At 31.7% G+C, this 22,484-nt stretch overlaps 1 protein-coding gene across 1 annotated transcript; it reads left to right on the top strand.

Moving 5' to 3' along the window:
* Nucleotides 1–428: 428 nt before the first annotated feature.
* Nucleotides 429–22,346, top strand: LOC132721152 (UDP-glucose:glycoprotein glucosyltransferase 1-like; the record flags this gene model as incomplete). Its single annotated transcript, XM_060705406.1, has 27 exons — nucleotides 429–549; nucleotides 2,211–2,341; nucleotides 2,951–3,036; nucleotides 3,288–3,418; nucleotides 4,456–4,568; nucleotides 5,231–5,405; nucleotides 5,925–6,021; nucleotides 7,383–7,397; nucleotides 9,593–9,665; nucleotides 10,071–10,171; nucleotides 11,003–11,102; nucleotides 11,458–11,518; nucleotides 11,831–11,986; nucleotides 12,997–13,083; nucleotides 14,334–14,453; nucleotides 14,820–15,041; nucleotides 15,767–15,895; nucleotides 16,665–16,829; nucleotides 17,402–17,525; nucleotides 17,895–17,993; nucleotides 18,603–18,697; nucleotides 19,294–19,500; nucleotides 20,005–20,136; nucleotides 20,653–20,783; nucleotides 20,977–21,072; nucleotides 21,667–21,849; nucleotides 22,105–22,346. Coding segments are annotated over exons 2-27 (3,265 nt in total), but the record flags the coding sequence as incomplete, so codon positions are not given.
* Nucleotides 22,347–22,484: the final 138 nt, after the last annotated feature.

The raw sequence follows: 22,484 nt of genomic DNA, 5'->3' as shown, positions 1-22,484 counted from the left end.
TACAAATAATAAAATCATACAGTTAAGAGATAACGTATAAATCATATATAAAATGAGATCATAAAACAGCATAAAAGAGCACACTTTTGTCATAAAAAATAATAAAAGGTACTATGCACCTATGGATAGCCCATTAAGCTAAAAAAAAATTTTCAATGGGGTCCATAGAAATAAAAAAAAATACATAATTAGAACATGTAATGTAATTAAAGTTTAAAGAAAAAAAGCATGAATATCAAAGGGTTTGAATTTTGAAGTCGAAACTGTCGAACCATTTCCGTCAATGATCATCGGATCATTTATATTAGTCGAGATGTTCAGTTTGTGTTGCGAGTTAGCACAACAGCGAGACACTATTTGGAACGAACTGGTATAGGGACGAATAGTATTTCATTTTATTTTTAACCAATCACTACTCACCACATCATTACCGTTCCTGCAACATGGCTGCTCCCATACGTTGCAAAAAACTTTATTGTTAATTTGCGACGATTTCTTATTTATCATATAGAATTTTCACTTTATTAGTTACCTGTTTTCATTTTGAAGGTAAAGTAAAACACAGAAGTTTCATTTGCAGGTCACAACTGCGTACTTAAACTTTTACCCTTATTTCAATTTTAAGCCGGTGAAAACATGGTAGAAAATCTACATTACCACACATCTTTGCATATTTATGATCGATTCATGTACATTTGACATTAGTTAATAAATATCCAATCACAAATAGATCAAATTAGAAATCTTCAAAAAAGAGCAGCCTTTTGGATTAGTCCAATATATTAGACGTTACAGGCTTGTTATAGTTTATGTCGGTCAAGCCTAACGTCTAATAGTTATTGCTCAAAAACGCATAGCATCATTAAAAATTCAAAAAATGTATATTGTTGTGCCTTTCAAGCTTTATTCAAAAGCTTATCTTGTTTTCTTTCAATTTCATGCTCAATCATACACAAAAACTCTCAAACAATGTACTTATCAATTTAAAATAAAATATAAACATCAATCTTTTTTTGTCTATCAGCCATACTGGTTAAGCAAGGTGCTTTACAAATTGATTCCAAATTTTTGGACAGAAAAATATATTCGAACACACTGACGGTACATGGGCAATTATTTCGTTAAAAAAATATTCCGTTAGATTGTTCTGACTCAGTTAAACGCTTGCATTTGAATTAGCCAATCAGATTTCGCGCACTTTATGGCCGCCATTTGTTTATCGGCTGTAAAAAGAATTGAAATACATGAGAGGATTTAATCATGATTTTTCGGATGTGACAGTTTAATTATTTTGACAAAAGGTTTTTATTTTTTAGTTTTGTTCATAAATAGGTCAAAACTTATGTAAATACACGCTGTCTTCATTGTTTTTCGTTCCGCTTGATTTTCTGGCGGAACATGCTATGGGTTTTTGAGCTATTTCGATATGACATTGCTTTGCCCAGAAGCAAAAATATCTCAAAGCTACGTCATATTTATAGGACTACCTTTTGGATCAAGCCAGACTGGACAGGCTAATGGCTAGTGTACTGCTTGCCAAAAGGAAGTCCAAAAATAGTCACGTACGGCTAGCCTATAGGCACTGTTGAGGCTAATTTTTGGACTTCCTATATAAAATCCAAGTGTAGAGTACACATAATCCTTCAGCGTGTCTGTTTGATTTGAGAACTCGAGGTATTGACATGTGAAAATACTCAAATTCACTCATTTGACCGGTCATAAAATTAGCCTGAGATTCATATTGAGCCTGCATAAATATTATCTTGACAGCATGAAAATATTACTGCTTGTCATTCAATAATCAGCATCAGAGAAAATTTAGAATGACAGGGGCAATTCGCTTTTTTGTCAACCAATTATCAGCATCAGAGTAAAGTGACAGGGCTATTCGCTCCAGGCGTAACACATGTAGCCTGATGTAGGCATTACAAAGTACCTGCATAAAACCAGTTTAAGCCATGATTCAATAGGGTATGTGGTGAAACAATTCACATGGCATAAGGAAATTAACACATTCATTGGTAATAATTGGTATTAGATTAAGCAAGATTTTACAATGTGCTATGATTTTGTCACGGTACCGTATGTCTAAATACCAAATATGTCAAACTTGAAAACTGGACTTACTATTGTTTTTTGTTGTTTTTTTTAATAAAAAAAATATTGATCTGTATTTTATCAAATATACTCATTTATTCTTGATGTTACAGGTAAACATGATGAAGCCAGTTTTCTTGTTTCTACTGCTTTTAGTTGGACATTTATCAGATGCAAAGCCAAAGTTTGTGTCGGTAAATCTTGAAGCAAAGTGGAGCTCTACACCAATGCTTTTGGAAGCCAGGTACTATATTTGTCTTGGACCATTCAGCTATGAAGTACAAAATTTATATCATTTTTGTTATTTTATTCATTTCAGGGTCAAATATTTATCCATCTTTGATTTGTGAAAAACTGAAAATTCAATGTATCATGTCTGATAATATGAGTATGATAATCAAGTTTCATATTGACTTGTATGTAAGATGTGTAGATTGTATATTATTATAACAAGTCAACATTTTATGCTAAAATTAGAAATACATTTCTTTGAAATACTGTTTAAGATAATTTTAGAGACAAGCTGTCCTTTTACATTGCTCAAGTAAATATGTTTTCTCTGTATAATAATTTTATGTAAAATTACTTTTCTACAAATCCTGGGCATCTGTGGCTACTTTTGGTTCAATTTCAACAGGGTCTTGAACTCTTCTGATTAAAATATGTCAGAAAGCTATCTATGTTGTTTATAGAAGGTTGGTATTTGTACACTGTTGCCCACATGTGTTGGAATTATGCTTAGAGAGGCACCTGAGCTGTTCCTCTACCAGTGAATCCAGAAAGTAGCCATATGATCTTTATATTTATCTGAAACCAACTTACATTGAAGTATTCTCTTTTTTCTTCACTACAGTGAGTTTTTAGCATCAGAAGGCAATGATAATTTCTGGGGATTTGTTGGACGAATAGTGGAATTGAATCCTGAACTTGTTGCTCAAGGTAATTCTATTTATAGAATTGTGTGTTTCTATTTATAGAATTTTCTATTTTTAGAATTGCGTGTTTCTATTTATATATATATATATATATAAATTAGTATATTAAAGATTTTGTTCAAACATTTCTTTGTTTGCTTTTAGAGAAAGTAAAATGTCATGCGTTGCCCCCGCCTGGCGGTGGCTCTTGTTATTTGATTACATTTGTTAATTTTTCCTTGGGCTTGTATTTGTACAGATAACTTTTACTTTCAGAGACAGACGAGGCCACATATCACCTTATTCAAAAATTTTCTAGCAAATTTCTATCGCCAATGTTACAGAACTTTTTGAAAATGTTCCTGTCTTTGAGATCCTATTCTCCTACAGTAGAAATGTACCAGCAGGTTGGTGTTGTTTCCCTTTTATTGATTATTGTCATTACCACCTGAATATTATAAACATTTGGTAAGAAATTCTATGAACATTGAGGCTTTCCCATGTTAAGTGAATTCGAATCATGCCCCTTATAGTTGTAAGTTTCAATTCTAACAGAGACTTTGGATTCTCTATATGAGGAAGGTCACTTGCCCCTCACTGCTGTGGGTTCGAATCCTGACCTGGATTTTGGATTCTATCCAGCTAGCTTACGGAATGTTAGTGGTTCTACTCAGGTGCCCGTTTGGGCCTGAATTTATGCACAGAAGGGCACCTGAGGTCTTCATCCACAAGTAAAGCTGGAAAGTTGTCATATGACCTATAGTGTGTTGGTGTGATGTTCAACAAAAAAAAAAAAACAATATGAGGAGGCCATAAAGTCAACTTGTGTATTTTTGTGGTTCTTCTTAGATCCTAGGTTATAATTTATAATAATTATAAGGGAATAATAAATGGACGAGTTACTGAGGCTTCTCTACAGAGCAAATTCAAAAGTTGCAAAATAACCTAAACTGAAAAATACTGGGAATATTGGTAGTTCTACTCAGTTTCCTGCTTGTGTCTGAAATAATGTACTGACGGGCACCTTAGGTCTTTCTCTGCCAGTAAAGCTGAAAAATAGCCATATGACCTATACTGTGTTGGTGCGACTTAAAAACAAACAAGAAAATAAATTTAAAAAAATTGATTACTGAAACAAGAAAACTAAAATTGATTAGCCAGTTAAATCAGAATAGTTTGACAGGCTGGCATGATACTGTTCTCATGGACATAGGTTTTACTTCTTTACCTTTAAGTTTTTCAAAGCTGACAATGGGTCAAATCATGATAGATCTGTTGTTGTGGTTGTTATAAATTGGAGAATTGACCTTATTAAACTTATTACTGTTTAATTAAAAAAGGAAAATGTTGGAGAGTTGTCTTATGATCTAATTAAATCAATTAAACTAATGACAGGTATTGATATGACTTTAAAACTAAACATGTTAATATTTTAAAATTTCAGATGGCAACAGATTCTGGTCCACCAGAGGGTTGTGATGCTTTTGTTTATGTGCATGGCCAGAAGTCATGTGATCCAAACAAAATAGAGAGTTTGGTTAATAGTGTAGGAAATAGGTAAGCTTTATCACATAATGAAACTACATGCCATGTGTTAGTGCATGAGAATTTACTTTGGCTCAACATTTTGATAAAAAAATAAATAAAAAATTAATAACACTTAGTTATTCAGCTGCAAGCTAATTCGAGCCTGAATTTAAGAGTTTTATTTTGGTTTTGAACATTTTTTTTTTTCTTTAAATTCTTAAGACAGATTTACCCTTGGATAGTGTTTGCTGTAAAATATTGTTACATGTACATAGTGTACTAGCAGGTTGTATTTATATTAAAGAAATCTTTTCTAGTTATTCAACCCTAATAATTTTTAATTTTGAAATCTTAATTTGTAATAAATTAAGAGAAATTTAGATAATATTTTGTCATCTTGTGTCTTAATACTGAAGATAGAAATAGGAGTGGTTCTTCTTTTGTGTCTGAAACACTGCATATTGGGAATTTTATGTCTCCCTCTTACAGAAATACTAAGAAAAATGATACAAGTGGAATAATCAATCAAGACGTGATAAGTTTTAAGGTTTCTCTAATGACATTTTAACTTTCCTGAGTCTTCATCAGGGTTATTGCAGAAATACTGGGAAGAAATCATATCATTTAAACAGTGTTGATGTGATTTAAGATCTTATAAAATAAATATGTAAAATGATATTACTATTTTTCAGAGATGGCCCAGCCCTTTTCAAGTTTGACCATGTATTCCCATCTGGTAAGGCCAGTCCAGTGACGGTCATTTTGTACGCACAGCTTGGTACAGCCGGTTTTAAGAAGTTTCACGGTAAACTTGTGGAGCTGAGCGATTTAGGCAAATTATCTTACATTTATAGGCATTATATTAAGGTAAGGATATGTTTGTGGGGTTTTTTTTGCTTGACTTTTTGATGAATAGTAGGGCTATACTTGTTATCCTGGCATCGGCACAACTTTTTGGTTCATGCAACATCATAACCCATCAACCCTGAAAGATATTTGCTGGGAACTTCACACACTTATTAAACAGCATAACAGGAAGTAACTGCCCAAGGCTCTTGACGTCATTGATATTCATTTTAAATTTAGTGAATTTTCTCCTGATCAATTTGTAGTTAATTCTGAAAGTTTGTTCCATTGTATTTGTTACAATTTTGGATGTTGCTGCAACTTGTTTTTCCCTGCTAATTATATCTTAATTAGGCAGACCCATAATCTTTCTTAAAAGGGTTGGGCGAAAAAACAACACTATTTGAAAAGACCTATTTATTGTATCTTGACTCTACATGTATTTTTTTTTTTGGATGAAATTTGTAAAAATGTCATATAACATTAAAAATTATTAGTATGTTAGTATATATTGTAAATAACTTGATATTTTTTATAAAGGATCCTTCTGAGACAAAAACACGACTATCAGGGTATGGTGTAGAACTTGCTATCAAAAGTACCGAGTATAAAGCTAAAGACGACACCAAAGTTGAAGGTAAACCAATTCCTTATATGTTGCTTTACATAGTGTTATACTGCAGAAATTGACAGATTATATTAGTTATAAAGACTTTTGAGAGGATATATGAGCCGCGTAACAACAAAACCAACATAGTGCATTTGTGACCAGCATGGATCCAGACCAGCCTTCACATCTGCGCAGTCTGATCAAGATCCTTGCTGTTCGCTTACCAACCCTATTACAAGTAGGGAAACTGAAAGCGAACAGCATGGATCCTGATCAGACTGTGCGGATGCGCAGGCTGGTCTGGATCCATGCTGGTTGCAAACGCACTATGTTGGTTTTGTCGTGACGCGGCTCATAAGACTCTTTCTTGCATATCAGACTGGCGTTTCCGTTAGTTTTACCCATGCCGGAAATTTCATCTGGCATGGGGGGTTCCAGATGAGTCGCGTGCTGTACAATTGCACGATAAAGATGACGTCATTTTACCGTTATGAATGATTTTGTAATTCATACGCTGTTGAATGAAAGTAGTTACGGTTGTAATGATATAAATTTTCATTGAAAATAAAGATAAAGAATTTAAAATATAATGGAATATGGTAGAATATGCAAGAAAAAATATCTGACATATGTTTGCGGTTTGGATCGGAATATCCGGATATTCCGATCCGAACCGCAAAATATGACAGATATTATTAATCTATATGGCCATATATAAACAGTTGTTTGAAATATAACCTGTGCCTTGGGGTTCAAGTATCATATAACTTGCCAAGAATCTTTTATGAAATGAATGAATAATAATAATGTAAAGCAAACTTTTTTATGTAAGAAATAATACAAATACAGTTTATATAAATGTGACAATTATCCAATGAAAAGCAATAAAGCAAACATGCAGTATACTGCATTACAAATCAAGAAAACTGCTTCAGCGCATTCCCATTGATTCACAATTGCTCTGATTGGCATACAAATCAATCTAGAATTTAACAGTTTTGGCCATTTTGTAAGAAACATTTGAATCTTTACATCAACTTTTAGAGATAAATGTGAATGAAAGAATCATGTCACTCATTGATTGCGAATGCCCCATTATTTGTACATTGAACAAGTGCGCTACTAATAAAATTAGATTTTAGTTTTATAAAGATTAAGTTTTATCAAAGATTTTCCCTGTACACCATTGAAATATTTATTGTGACAGAATATGTAAAAATTATAAAAGATAAACATGTATTGAATATTTTGTCAATATACTTTTTAGCTCGAGATCAAGATTCTCTTATAAAAACCTGTATATACATTTTTTGTATGTCTAGGCATATGCTTGAATTCTTAGTAAATTTTATTATATTCATTTCATTATGCTTATATCAATTTCACAGATCAACATACTGAAGGTATAAACTGAAAATATATATATACACAAAAAATTTTATTACTTGCATACAAAACTGCAGTCATATCATAGGTCAACTGCTTTATTTATCATCCTTTCCATTCGCACAGTCCTACAGAAATTGTTTTTATTCTTTCATTTTAATATAAATTCTATTATTTAGCTGACTTCTTTATACAAACTGTGGAAGGGTTGTTTACAATGTGTAACACTACCTTTTTTTTTTCAGTAAAAAATGAAGACTTAGATTTAATTAAAGCATTGCTTTTTAATTGAAAGCAGTATTCAATGACAGTTAATTATAGTTTTCTTGATTCAGAGGCCATCAGAGGCCATAGTTATTTCCTTATTATTAAGAATCAAAAGACTTTGAGAATATGCTAATTTTCATCAAAAACTATTTGATGTGATTCTCTGGAATTGGAATATAAACAACATAGATTATCTCCCCTTTATGTTCTTTCTATCAAAGGAGTACATATGTGTTTTATTTTATATAGTGGTAAAGGTATACACAATTGATGAAGTTATTTTAGTTTTCCTTACTTTTATTACATTTCTTTATTTTTGTTAGGTGTTACATGGTATTCTTAATGAAGCAAGATTTACGTCCCCCTTTGAATTATCTACATTCACCTTATTTACACACCCATAAGTCTTTTCCCTTCAATTAAGGTTATTCTGTACATCTTGCTTTATAAGTGGATCTCATAAATCCACTGAAATATATATATAAGTCATAGGAAAATACTGCCAATTTCAGTGTAAGTTCTACAGAAGGTCTGTCAGATAGTGGAGAAAGTACACTATAAAAGAATATAAATATGTAATTTTGAGGAAAAAAAAACAACAAACTGATAATTCCATCAAAAAAAAATAAGAACACAGACCAAAAACATTCACTTCAAGAGTCTTGCACTAGCATATTGTGATATGATACAAGAAAGAGCTGTAACTGTTGAAACTTACCAAGTCATAGAGATAATACAACTATTTTGCATACAACCAAATTGTAACATACCATATTTCAAAGTATATGTTCTGCCAGCATCATAGGACATTCACAAGCGCAATTACTTGTATTGCTAAATAAGGAAATTATTTAACCTAATGGAAAATAAGGAAATTATTTCACCATTATTTAACCTATTGGAAAATAAGGAAATTATTTCACCAAAATGAAGATAACACATGTATCAATCACATCCTTGCAGGAAATTATTTCTCATCATTGAAAAATTCATTAAATCCTTAAAGGAAATTGGCATTAATACAATTTTTTGAAATAATCTATATATTTCAAAGTGGTTCTCATAATAAATCATTGGACTAAAAATTACCATATTTAAATAGAAAGTTAGTTATCAAATTATTTCTCCATATTATCATCATTGTTTTATTTTGATTTTCAATCATTTAACAATCTGCTCATAATGCAAAATCTCTTTATTGCTGACTTTCCTATATAGAAACAGGTGGCTTCATTTATCATGCTATACCTTACTGTCTTTACTAAAACTTTAACACTGTGCAATAGTTTACTAGCAAGATTTTCCTGCCAACTGCAGAAATTCGTTAAAGTAATAAAAATATAGAATCATCTCCTAAATGACTTACAACGTACAATATAAAAGTTTGATTTCAAAGTAACATAATTTTACTACAACCTGTCTTATCCATTGTTGATTAAAGAAAAAAATGTTGATTAAATTTAGACAAGTTGATAAAAAATAGTAAAGTACTGGTGCAAAATCCAGGAACATTTGTGAGATAAACAACTGCCAAATGGTACATGTATTGTGTCTGATATACTATTGTTAAACCTGGTAATAAAGGTAACTTGCCAAACTGAAAAAGAAATATCTAGATCCTGTTCAGATTCGTACCCAATCTCATTATAATCATATCCTAACTGTAGCTCCAATACCCTTCCCTAGGTAGCAAATAGTGATGGAGCAAAAACTATGATCTGATTTTAATGAGATTGGATTCATACTATAGTTGATACCAGATAAGGCTTGTGATTCCCAAACATATTGACCATGTACCCTGCCACTAAAAATAGATTTCAGTATATCAAAATTATCCATAATAATGTAGGTAACATGACTTCACGCTATCAAATGATGTAGATTTTCTTTATATTTGTATAAATGAATAAGAATTCTATATCATCTTTACTTGTATCATGTATAGAGGGGGACAGTGGTGCAGATGATGAAGATGATCCGGACACAGATGTTGAAGGTTTTGTGTTCTCTACTCTGAAGTAAGTTTATATCTACGAAGTTAAATATATTTCACTGTAGCAGAATTACTTTTTGTGAAAGCATTGTGTAATTGTATATGTCATAGTTGAGGCTGCAGTAGAAATACACTTAAATACATGCATGGTAAAATTTAACATGAAAACAAAATCATATGCACAGTTGTTTGAAGAAATTATTGTATTATTGAAAACATAAACATTGTTGATTTGATTTGATGATGCAATGCATGATGGCAAATTAAACTATTGTAATCATATATACATGTAGATAGAAAAATAAATTTAATTTAATTTATGAACACAAGCTGACAGCTTGTCATGCTGTTTTAACTTTGGTCTCCAAAAAAAAAAAATTCCACCATATGTTTTGTACAGTGAAACAAATTTACACTTGTATATTTGTAGAGACAATCATCCAGAACTTAAAGACGATTTAAAGAAGTTTAAGACATTTCTGAGTGATTCTTCATCAGAACTTGCAGCTTTTAAAGTGTGGCAGTTACAAGGTATATATTATAGTGTTTGAGATAATTTTCTACAATAAAAACTGCTGGTTTAATTTACTCCCTAGTAGCACTTGTCCTTTGGGTTCGAATCCAGACGGGGACTTTAGATTCTTACATGTGAGGAAGCAGGTGACCGTTCGTGCCTGAAATAATGCACGGAAGGGCACCTGAAGTCTCCGTTTCTACCTGAAAAGCTGGAAAGTCACTATATGACCTATACTGTGTTGGTGCAACGTAAAACCCAATCAAACAAAGCCATAGTATATTACACTTTAGTTACTTTGATTTTTTTAAACTGTTTGTAAGAAGTGTTAAGTATTTCAGTATCAAAATATGTTAATTGTATTGCCCCTTGTGTGGAATTGGTCTGATTGGCATACTAACCTAGCTCTACACTGGTGACATAGGACTTTCAGAAATGCCATTATCAAAGTGTTATATACATGTATATTAATTCCTAACATTTTGAATAGCATATCAGTAACATGGACTTAGGCCTTTAATTTAACCTGTACTGAATTTGTTTGATGTATATGCCCTACTGTGAAATTAGAACACTCCATTTAGATTTTAAGGGATTTCACAAAATTCAAAAAATTGAGCTACCAACAGTTTAGCCCCTGGTCAGACTGCTACAGATATGCTTTCACTTTCAGTTTCAGCAGGATAAAGGGTAAATGTTATCAATTTAAAAGCATAATTAACATTTTAGATACAGATCAACTATCTAGTTCAACGGTTACTTGTCTTTGAAAGATATGACCAAAAATAAGTAATAATTGGCATTAAAACCAGACAAACAAATAAAATTGTGACTTTTTTTTATTTCAGATCTTAGTTTACAAGCTGCTCAGAAAATTATATCAGCTGATCCCAACAATGCTTTACAAGTCCTGAAAGAAATCAGTCAAAACTTTCCAACCATGGCTAGGTAAGGACAACCTTTATTGTGTATTTTGGGGTCACAGGGTTCAAGGTCACCAATACCAAAAATAGATATTTACAAATGCTGATAGAGCATACACTCATTTGACTGATATCTTTGATATTTGGGAGGCACATACTTTGAATGGTCTTTTAATTTTTGGTGCAGTATGGGGTCAAGGTCAATGGTTTGGAAGCATCTATCACTAAGTAGCAATATGCCTTGTTTTGAATTTTGTAATTCACAAAGATAAAGATGATACAATGCATTTTTTACATGACCTGAATTGTTGAAACTATTGCCAACTATGGTTTAGGTCATGAAATTTATACAATATATTACATGTATTAACTTTTTTCAGATCTTTGGTGAAAGTGTCAGTAGATGATAAGATGAAAAATGAAATTGAGAAAAACCAGCAGGTATTGATAATTAACATCCCTATTTTCATTGGAAATTGTTTAAAATGTACATGTCAGGTCACTATGAGAAAAGCTGGATATAATATAAATAATTCAGTCATAAAGACTTGCCTATGCTATCTGTGTTAGGTTAAGGTGAGAACTACTATGGCAGCTTTTGGTTGTATAACTTGGTTAATTATTAACATACAATGTTACAATGGAATGTTCCAAATTGTAAGCTTGACAAGTCCATTATACAAATTTAAGGATGATAACATTATTTTGTCATGTGTAACTATAGATGTGATATTTTATGTATAATGATTTCAGTACTTTGAGAACTATCATGGTATAGGTGGTGGTGAATCTGCACTATATTTGAATGGTATACCTATGGATATGGACGTCTACGATATATTCACACTGTTAGACGTCATGAAGTCGGAAGCAAAAATCATGGAAGGTCTATTCTCACTGGGTTTTAAGGTTTGTAAATAACAAATTATTGTTGTATTTATATTTTGTTTTATTTTGTTTAAAGGAGCACGCCTCCAGATTTATTTAAAGCAGCACGCCTCCAGATTCATGATTATTTTCATGAAAAAATTGAAAATGTATTAAAACATAAAATATTGTCAAGTGAACAAAGAATGTAATTTACACATTGCAAACGGCATGTTCAGTCCAAGTAATTTACCAAATAAAGGTCAGAATATCCAAAAATACCCTTTATTACAATAGTCATGCAGTAGAATTATAGTGATAATTTCTGCAAAATCAGTTATTAATCTGTAATTAATTAACATGTAAATCGTTAACTTGAAATGTGAATGATTTTACTTTTCTTAAAATTTTAGTTCATTTTCCTCAAAGTTGAATTTCTTTGGCTCATCTGGAGGCATGCAGCTTTAACAAGTTGTAATAATAGCATATTATTGTAGAAAATACTTAAGAAAATCAAACATCTTCTAGTAACATTTTATTTTCAGGATTATAATGGATAGTTTTATAATTTTTACATAATTATACCCATTTACTTGTATTTCTACATCCTATACACATGAAAATGCTTCAGTGAAATTATTGTATATTTTACATACATGTATAAAAGAAAAAAGTGTCAGTAGCAATAATAAATGAATGTCCTTAAAATTGACATGGCTCTATAGTATTGTCAATTTTAGTGTGATTATTTTATCATAATCCCTTAAACGGCTGATGAACTGTTGATAAGGGTGAGCCCATTGTACAAATGTCTGCAGTTTAAAAGGTTCCTGGTTTAGCATTCTGGTTTAGGATTAATATCAGGATCCCTCTGAAGCATTAAAATCAGCAAAATTACGTGAAATTTGCAGACTCTGTTTTATTAAGTCTATACAATTAAATCAGTAATTTACCTTACTTGTAAACATTATAGCTGGATTTCTATGTTAAATTAAATTACCTATCTTTGTATAGGAAAGATTTATTGATTCAATGTTTTGTCTATGAAACAGGGAGATGACTTGTATAAGTTACTACAGATAGAGACTAATGATGATAAGCAGGAATTTGCTCTAGATATCAGACACAGTGCTGTACAGGTAAAAATCTTTGTTTTATATATTTAATCAAACATGTATTTAGTGCCCTCTATGCTTAGTTAACAAGATCTCTATTTATGTTTAGGCCACTAGGAGTTTGATTAACAATTTTGCACCTTTATTTTAATAATTTGTGCAAGAGGATAATACAACTGTCTCTTGGAATGGCAATTGTTTTACATCAGTAGAATGATTTGATAGTTGTTCTACTTCATTAGAGTGATATGATTTTTTTTTCTTCATTAACGTGATTTAGTAATTGTTTTACATTATTAGATTGATTTTGATATTGAACTTCATGATGTTAATATAGTAATGAAGCTATAATAACGGTGCTATTCATGTAGAGATAGTATTTTGAGTGACAGTACTTTCTAAAAAATCCAACTAGGGGATCTTGAGTAAAATTCTAGTTATATAAACCATCATATTGCCAACACTTCCTAGAGATGATGTATGTATAGTTTACTTTAGAATGAATGTCAACACGTGTTATTTACTGTCTTAATTCTTTTTAAGAGAACTGAACTTATTAATTGTAGAGGTGTCATCGATAAGGATTTTTGTATCGATATATCGGTAATGAATTATCGGCGATACAGCGATATATCGATTGCCAGGCTAAATTTTAGCTTATAAATGAAAACTAATGACTAGTAACTATAAAGTTTAAAGCCTTTTCAATTTTACTTTTGTTGTTGTTGTTGCTATTACGTAGTTACTGATCATGCTAAATCCTGTCCTTGCCGTTCCAATTAAGCCGAGTTTAATTGGCAAATTATAGTGTTTAGAACCTGAATATTTATTAAAGTTTAACATTTTGTAATCATAATTTTTACAAAGAAACACTGACAAATTTTTCTTGGCATTTTCCCTTTTTAAAATCTGAATTGAGGGGTCTTGACATCCACTTAGCAGATGTGCGAGATTACAACGAAATTAGGCAGCATTCGTTAGAGACACTGGGAGGTAACTTTGGCATTGATTTCCATTTTCATTTTAGAAAAAAAATGTTTCTGGCTTCCATAACTTTATATGTCGCTTTTATTTTGACGTTTTGCGACAGTAAACAGGTCTATCAGTTCTATAAAACCTGTTCGCTGAAGTCTCTTTAGCTAGAAATATATGTGCATTAGATATCCAATATTTAAAAAATGGAATCGATATCGAATCGGATAACAAAGATCGTTGATACACCGATATCGATTGAATCGATGACACCCCTAATTAATTGATTCATATTTATACAGTATATCAATGACCTTGAGACAGATGAGAAATACAAAGTTTGGCCGGACCAGATGCAAGACATCTTGCGACCCACTTACCCTGGAATGCTGCGACATGTTGCCAAGAACTTCTTTAACCTGGTATGTTGCTTTTCTTTTTTGGTTAAGATAAAAAGATATATTTGAAATGTACAAGTACACTATTTGAACTATCAAAATAATTAATGTGGAAAAAATTGATTCATATTTGTAAATTCAAAAGAAAAAAAAAATCAGAAAAACAGAAATAATTTGAGAGGCCTATTCTGATACTGACATTTCCCTGAAATATTGCTCAAGAGGCTTGATCTTTAAAGGGCATGCAAAGGACTAAGAAGTTGATTATGCAAATTATCTTTCATACCAAATAATGACTATGTTATACCACATTGTTTTGTTCAGGTATTTATCTATGCTATACCACATTGTTTAGGTATTAACTATGCTATACCACATTGTTTTGTTCAGGTATTTATCATTGATCCACTAGAGAAGGACAGTAGGGAGTTACTGAAGATTGCCGAGGCTTTCTATGTTCACAGTGTACCAGTCAGAATTGGTTTAGTGTTTGCTGTGAACTCGGCCAAGGAAGTGTGCGGGTATGATGACCCAGCAGTGGCCCTGGCGTACGCCTTTGATTATATTAGACAGGAGGAGGATCCACCTAAAGCCTTGACCTTTATTACTGATGTAAGTCCAAGTTTTTTTTATTTGTTGTGAAACTATTGTCAACTATGTTAGAGGTCATGAAATTTATCAAGTTATGTTGTATTGAAACCTTCAAACTTTCTTGAAAACCTTCAAACTTTCTTGAAAACCCTCAAATTTTTCTTGAAAACCTCAAAACTTTCTTGAAAACCATCAAACTATTTTAAACTTTCTTGAAAACTTTTTAAAATGTCTTGAAAACTTTTAAAATGATTTTGAACACATTGCAGAATTATAAATTGGTTTTAAAACCTTCAAATTAACAGACTTTTAATACTGATCTTAAAGTCTTTAAACTGAAAGAAATGTATAAACACCTTTATTTTAAACTGGCATAAATTTTCATATTAAATGTACAAATATCTGAGAGGGAGCTATATAGCTAGCTTACAGAAGGTTGGTGGTTATAATTTGGTGCCTGTTTGTGCCTGAAATATTGGTATTGCATGAAAAGGGGCACCTGAAGTCTCCCTCCAAACCTGGAATGTGGCCATATCATGAACTTAGTGCAATAACAGACTAACTCCTCTTAAATTTAATAGGAGGTAATCTCTTATTGCACTGAAGAGACAAGATAAGCTTTATAGTGTTGATTTGACTTACAACAAAAAAAAACAACAACTTTCTTTTCATCTTGAAATACTTATGAAAATGATCAATCTGATGTTGATGTTAATAAAAGAGTGAAATGAATTTGTGTCCTGTAGGTTTATGAGACAGCCAAGACTGATGATATTACTGTAGATATGATAACAGCCGAGTTCAAATCTCAGTTTGCTGATGAAGAACTTGATAAAGTGTTTGGGAAAAACTCTGAGTATGATTATGTGAAAAAGGTATGTACATTGTATTTTATATATTTGAATTAAAAATTCCTGTACAAGTCATTTGCTATTACTGAGTTAAATGTAGTCATAGGTTAGGTGACTTAGTCCTTTATGTGTCTTGAATCTCTTTAAATTTGTAAGTCTCTGTGGCTGAATGATTAAAGCTGCCGACTTAACCTCTCACCACAGTAGGTTTGAATCCAGTGATAGACTTTGAATTTGTTTAATCTAAAGAAGCTTTCCTGCTAGCTAACAGAATGAAGATTGTTCTACTCAGGTGTCAGTTTGTACCTAAATTAATTCACAAAAGGGCACCTGAAGTCTTCTGCTACCAGAAAAAACCCTGAAAAGTCACCATATGACATAAACAGTGTTAGTGGAATATAAAGTCCATTTAAAAACTTATTAACTCAATAAATTAACATAGATAACATTTACAAATATTTCACAACAACGTAATTCAGATAAGATTGGAAAACAAATAAAACAATATATATACAAAATATCAATTCCTCTCCATTAAAGGTAAATTTTCAAAATAAAGAGACAAGCATGTTGCGTTTACATGTAAGCTCTAAGAATGTACAATATATTTGATTGTTGAATTATCACTATAGACTAAGGTAACTTATAGAGAAAAGCTAGAAGAAAGGAAAAATGTAAGGAGAAATATGATAGATATTTATTGTTGATGTCATAGTATTTATAAAAAAAAATCAACATTTTGTTTAAATAAACAATGAAAATCATTCAATCCAGGGTATTTTCAATTTTACAGAGTAGTGGAGACTTCTTGTCAAGGTCAGGTCTCAGTGACTTCCCCCAGGTGTTATTGAACGGTAAACCATTGAAGAAGAGTGATTTGAACCAGGACAACTTTGAGGAAGGTGTAATATCAGAAATCATGCAGTCTACACCAGAAATACAACAAAATGTGTATCAGGTGAAATGTTTATTCTAATTACATAAAAACTGTGTGTAATTTAGTAAAAACATGAAAGTTAATTATGTTGATTTAAATTAAATTATAATAATTATCCGAAATGTTAAAGATCCTGTATGTTGTAATTGAGGTTGTTTACCATTGTGGGTTTGGCTTTGTTTATCCTGGCCATTGGGCGAGCAAAACACTTAAGTAAAATTATATATAAGTATATAGTTATGCTTATAAAACAATTTTCAATCATCGAAGAAAATGTAAAATATGTACTGCAAATATTTGTACATATCATATGTAATCATTAAAATATATGCATTCATTTCTTATTGAAAAATTTGACTTAGACTTTATAGACTTATAGAAAATAATTTCTTGTTACCTCCCTTTATTGACATGAAATGATAAATTCGGAAATATCTTTATAAATAATGCTTTTTGGAACTTACAATATTGATAAATCTTAATTTGAGCATCATATTTATGATATAAAACCATAAAAAAATTGTGTTACAGGATCTTTAAAATCTTAAAGGGAAGTTTGCACATGGGTCATAATCAAAATATATATTTTACAGGGAAGATTAAATGAGGGTCATAATGTATTGGAATGGCTCATGGAGAAAGATAATGTTTTACCTAGACTTAACTCCAGGGTGTTGTCTGGTCCATCAAAAACTCTCGACCTTTCTGAGAATATTGGTATGACATTTTCTTAGTTTAAACACAGGTGTTCAGCCCATTTGTTTTGCCGGTCATGGTAAAATTATCATAAAATAATCTCCCCTTGATCATCATGAACAAAATTACTATTCAGCACCCGTTTAATATATAATATGATAATTTGATCATGATTGGCAAAACATATGTGCCAAACGACTGTGCAAACTATGACAAAATTCATGATGTATGACTTTTGTAAAGACTTTCTGATATTAAAATTTAAAATTGTGATGCAGTATAAATTATTGAATGCAGAGCTTCTTACCTTCATATTCATGTATGCACTTCTTTTATATGCTAATGTGATATATATCAATCATATGATGTCTGTTCATATATATTTTTCAGAATCAGGTCTGTCTGAAGATTACAGTACCTTTGAGATTTTGACATCAAAGGATATGAGTGCAGTTATGGCCAACAGCATGAAATATTTTTATAGAAATGGTAAATATAAAATGTGTCACACCTAGTAATAATGGTTTATCATAGAATATCATGGTTAATTTGAAAATCCATGATTTTAAGTATCCTAGATTGATAGTAGTTGTGTAGAGCAAAAATTTCTTAAGTTTAAACTTATTCATTTTATTGAGATTGTGTTGGATTGAACCACTCTCTAATCTGTCCCTGGAACCAACCAGTATTAAGCAATGATTGTAAAATTTCTTGAACACTGAAACAACAGCTTGCCCCTAACGAGGTTTGAACCCATGAAGCCAGCAATCCTTAGATTACTAGTCAGATGTTACACTACTTGGCCATTCTGCCACTCTTTTTAGAGCATAGTGTGGGTTTTTTTGTATGACAACATTGATTTAAATTTAGTTTCATTTAATAATACAAAGTAGCATGTACCATTGTTGATATTGTCATTTACACTTGTCCGCTCATAATTATGAATACTACTTAAGAGTACTCGATGCAGGACGAGTAGAAAAATGTTGCCTGTACATTGGATTTAGTAGCAACTGGTCCTGCAGGATAAGTGACTCTTAAAATATTTTTTGATGCCTGTCATTGTAATAATCATTTAGGTTTAAATGTATTTTTCAGATGAGAGCAATATATACCCGGTGTCAATGTGGCTTGTTAGTGATCTACAGACAGAGGCTGGCAGAACCTTGGCTTACTCTGCCCTTAAAAGACTTGTAAGTTAATTAAAGATTAATTGTCATTACTTATTTGACTTCATAGTTGAACAACTTTTAGTACATTATGTCGAGAGATAAAATGTTTGTTAAAATTTATTTTTATACAAATTTGGGACATGTAATGTTATGCCCTTGGTTGTCTCTTTTTTGTCATGAAAAAGAGACCGATTCATGAGTCGAAGTCCCGATGAGTCGAAGTTTTTACCCAAGTCCCTTCAACCCTCGACTAACTGAAGGTCTACTGTAAATTCATGTCCAGTGTTTATCTTTTTAAGCAATAGAAGGAAATGGGAATTACTCTGTAATACTAGTTTGTAATAATTTAATGATAATGTAAACTTAAATGAAATAATATACAAAGTTCAGGTTTGACCTTCTTCATATCAAGGTTAGGGTCAAACTTATTATGTATGAACTTCAAAGTCTTCTGTGCTTAGATTTTTCATTTATCCATAGTAAATTATAAAATTGCAAGGAATTGTAGCAAAATGTTAACATAATTTGACTTTCACCTGTTCACTGACTATATTCCCTAGGATTGGCATGATGTCACTTTAAAGATGTGTAAACATGGCGCATATATATATTTTCAGAAACATTCCAATGATCTCAGACTGGGTTTTATCATGAATGCTGCTGCACCAGGTACAGGTAAAGTTGATATCAACAAGGCTGTGCACGTAGCCGCAAACACCCTGTCTAATACACTCGGCAAAAATTTTATCACCAAACTTGTGAAGGAGGAGAATTTTGAGGCCCTACAGAGTGGAGACAAGACGCTGAATGATCTGGAAGTCAACGTTAGTACCTTCTTTCATTCCGTTGTTTTATTGAAGTAATGGTTAAGAGTTGAAATTGTTTAACTCTCATTTACTGCTTTTAAAGCTTTATTTTGTACAGAATTTTTAAAACTGAGCATTGAGATTTCTTTTAAATTTTGGGGGTGTTGGGGGAGGGTGCACAAAAAATTTGAATATGATGATATTTTTGGTTTATTTTGACCATAACTATTATACATTATGATCATTCTGTATTTTTTACATTTGTATAAACTGTAAACAAACTAATAAAGTGCTTTATAAATGCTATATCATAAATGTGGTATGTCAAAAAAAGAATAGGCATAAAATTTATACAATGTAGTTTGACAAATTAAAAGAGTAAGGATATTAATTTTTCTTAAAATACAGCCTGGACAAACTGTACCACTTTGTAGGCTTGTTGGGTACTGCAGTGGTTGTATTTGCAAGTCATTACTGTTGCAAATCTTCAAAGATATAATATTATAATATATAAATTTAAAGGGAATGGACATGAAAGCATATCTAGAAGCCTATGAGAAGCAGACTGGGGACTATTTGAAAGTACACAGACTGTTTGCAGAAAGAGTCTTAGAATTTGGGGCCAGTCAAAGAGGTCTAGTGACTAATGGACAGGTAAACATGGGTATTATACTTTGATCTTCAATTTAGAAATTATTTTGTGATAAATATTTGAGAAAGTGATATTTGATATTTTATAGAAAATGCACTTATCATCTTATCATGATTGGAGAAATGAAAGATCTACTTGATTATTTCATTTCATTTTTTCAATCATTACAATCTGAATTTATGTAAGGAACTTGCTCTGCCATAGGGGTATTAGTCATTTCACGGATATTTCTTTTCTGTTTATAAAGGTATAACTGATAAAATGGAAATTGTATTGTATTGGTAGAATAGCTTCAATCAGTAACTGAAAGTACATAATAAGCCTGGAATAATTCCAAGAAGTACATGACAATTATAGAAAAAAAACTGACCTAGCATAATGCATGATTGATATGAAATATTCATTAAACAAACAAATAATCATAATTTAGCAGATAAACTGGATAATTAGATATCTAGATATTACAGTGGAATTTTTTGTTTTGTTTTTTTGCTCATGAAAATATTTTTTTTATATAGGTTCTTGGTCCTCTGGGTGATACAGAAGAGTTTATTAATGAAGATGTAGATTTACTGGAATTATTTGTCAAACAGAAATCAGCCAAGAAGATTAAAACCACACTGAAGGGAATGAAATTCACTGGGCAAAAGTTAGTATTACCTATTAAATTGCCTGATTTTTTTTCTGTAAATGATTATTCTGCTGAATTATGTATTGGACTTACCCTGCTTTTGAATTTTAAAGCAAAAGTTCTTCAACGTAACATGTTTTGTGAACCATAAAGCCTGCTTTAGCTTCTGTTTTTTATGCTCCTCTGATTTTTTCCCTTTCTATATATCTAGGGGCAGCGATTTACTGATGAAGGTTGGTGGTCTTTTAGCATCAATGGAGAAAAGTAGGGCAAGAAAGAAGGTCAATTATGGAGGAGACCAACATAGGTAATTATCATTTAGACCATTATAGAGCCCACCATTGTAAACCCTTTGCCTGTCTCTCTTTGATTTTACAACTAACCATTTGTAGTTTATTGGATTTTCATTGTGAAAAATTAAGTTATCAATAGTAATAAGCCTGGTTAGACTGCAATGAAGTGTGTGTATTTGAGTTTATTTATACTTGCCACCGGTCACCAACATGGGCGAGTCCCCTTTTAAGGGAATATAATCTTTTTGTTTTGAAAGGGCAAGTACGGAACGAAAGATCTCCAATTCCAAAAACTTTTCCTTCTTTGCATCCAAGTGTTTAACACCAACCCAAGGGGTCAACAAACCCAAAAGTTTAATTTTTATTTCATTTTTGAACCCCCGATTTTAGTTTTCAGCTAATCATTGGAGGGCCAGCTTTTCAAATTAAATTTTAAGTTTAATGTGACAAAGAGTGACTCACCACTAAAATATTGAGTCTAGAAATAAGTGAAGATTAAAAGTAATATTCAGATAATCCCATCATTTATGCTTGATTTGCAACATAAAAAGGACTAAAATTATTGTTATGATTCATGTGTGAAGTAGATTTTTTATTCTATAAAACAGTGTGGTAAAGATACCAGGTAACCCAGAGACCCCAGCGTTCCAGATTGAGGCTATAATTGACCCGGTGTCTGCTGCTGCCCAGAAGCTCGCACCCATCCTGATGGTACTGAAGGACTTGTATAACCTTGACATCAAGATCTATATGAACAGCAAGGATAAACTGTCAGAGATGCCATTGAAGAGGTATGTAATTATAATTTGTCACATTAGTGCATTAACAAGCTAAGTCCTTATAAATTTAATAGCAGTTAACCAGTTTCACAAAGGTGATGATATGTGGATATACGAAGTTTGAAATACATGTACTAGTGAGTATTTAAACAAAGGAATGGTCTTGCTAAATTTTATAAATGAATTGCAAGTACATACATGGTACCTTTGGGGAGTTCTCTTAACTCAAAAAAAAAAAATTCAATGTAATGTATTTCTTTATATCAGGTATTACAGATATGTTCTCAATCCAGAACTTAAATTCAAAGCTGATGGGAGTCTAACATCAGGCCCTATCGCCAAGTTTACCGACCTCCCAAACAAGTCAATCCTGACCCTGGGGATGGAGCCCCCAGAGAGCTGGCTCGTACAAGCTGTGTCGGCACAGTATGATCTGGATAATATACTGCTGGAGGAAGTGAAAGGTGGCATAACTGCGGACTTTGATCTCGAATCTCTACTATTGGAAGGTGCGAGCTTTATTTTTAATTTTATATATACACAGAATATGTTGTTTTTTGTACTTGAAAGGTGTTACATAATGATCTAAATCTTTGTCAAAATAAAAATAGCTTTTTTTTTCTTTTTTTTTTTTTTTTAATTAAAGT

The sequence above is a fragment of the Ruditapes philippinarum genome, unplaced genomic scaffold (assembly GCF_026571515.1).
Source record: "Ruditapes philippinarum isolate M1 unplaced genomic scaffold, ASM2657151v2 ctg9432_1_1_1_1, whole genome shotgun sequence".
Lineage (NCBI taxonomy): Eukaryota > Metazoa > Mollusca > Bivalvia > Venerida > Veneridae > Ruditapes > Ruditapes philippinarum.
Note: the sequence above shows the minus strand (reverse complement) of the source record. Positions and strands in the feature narration are given on the sequence as shown.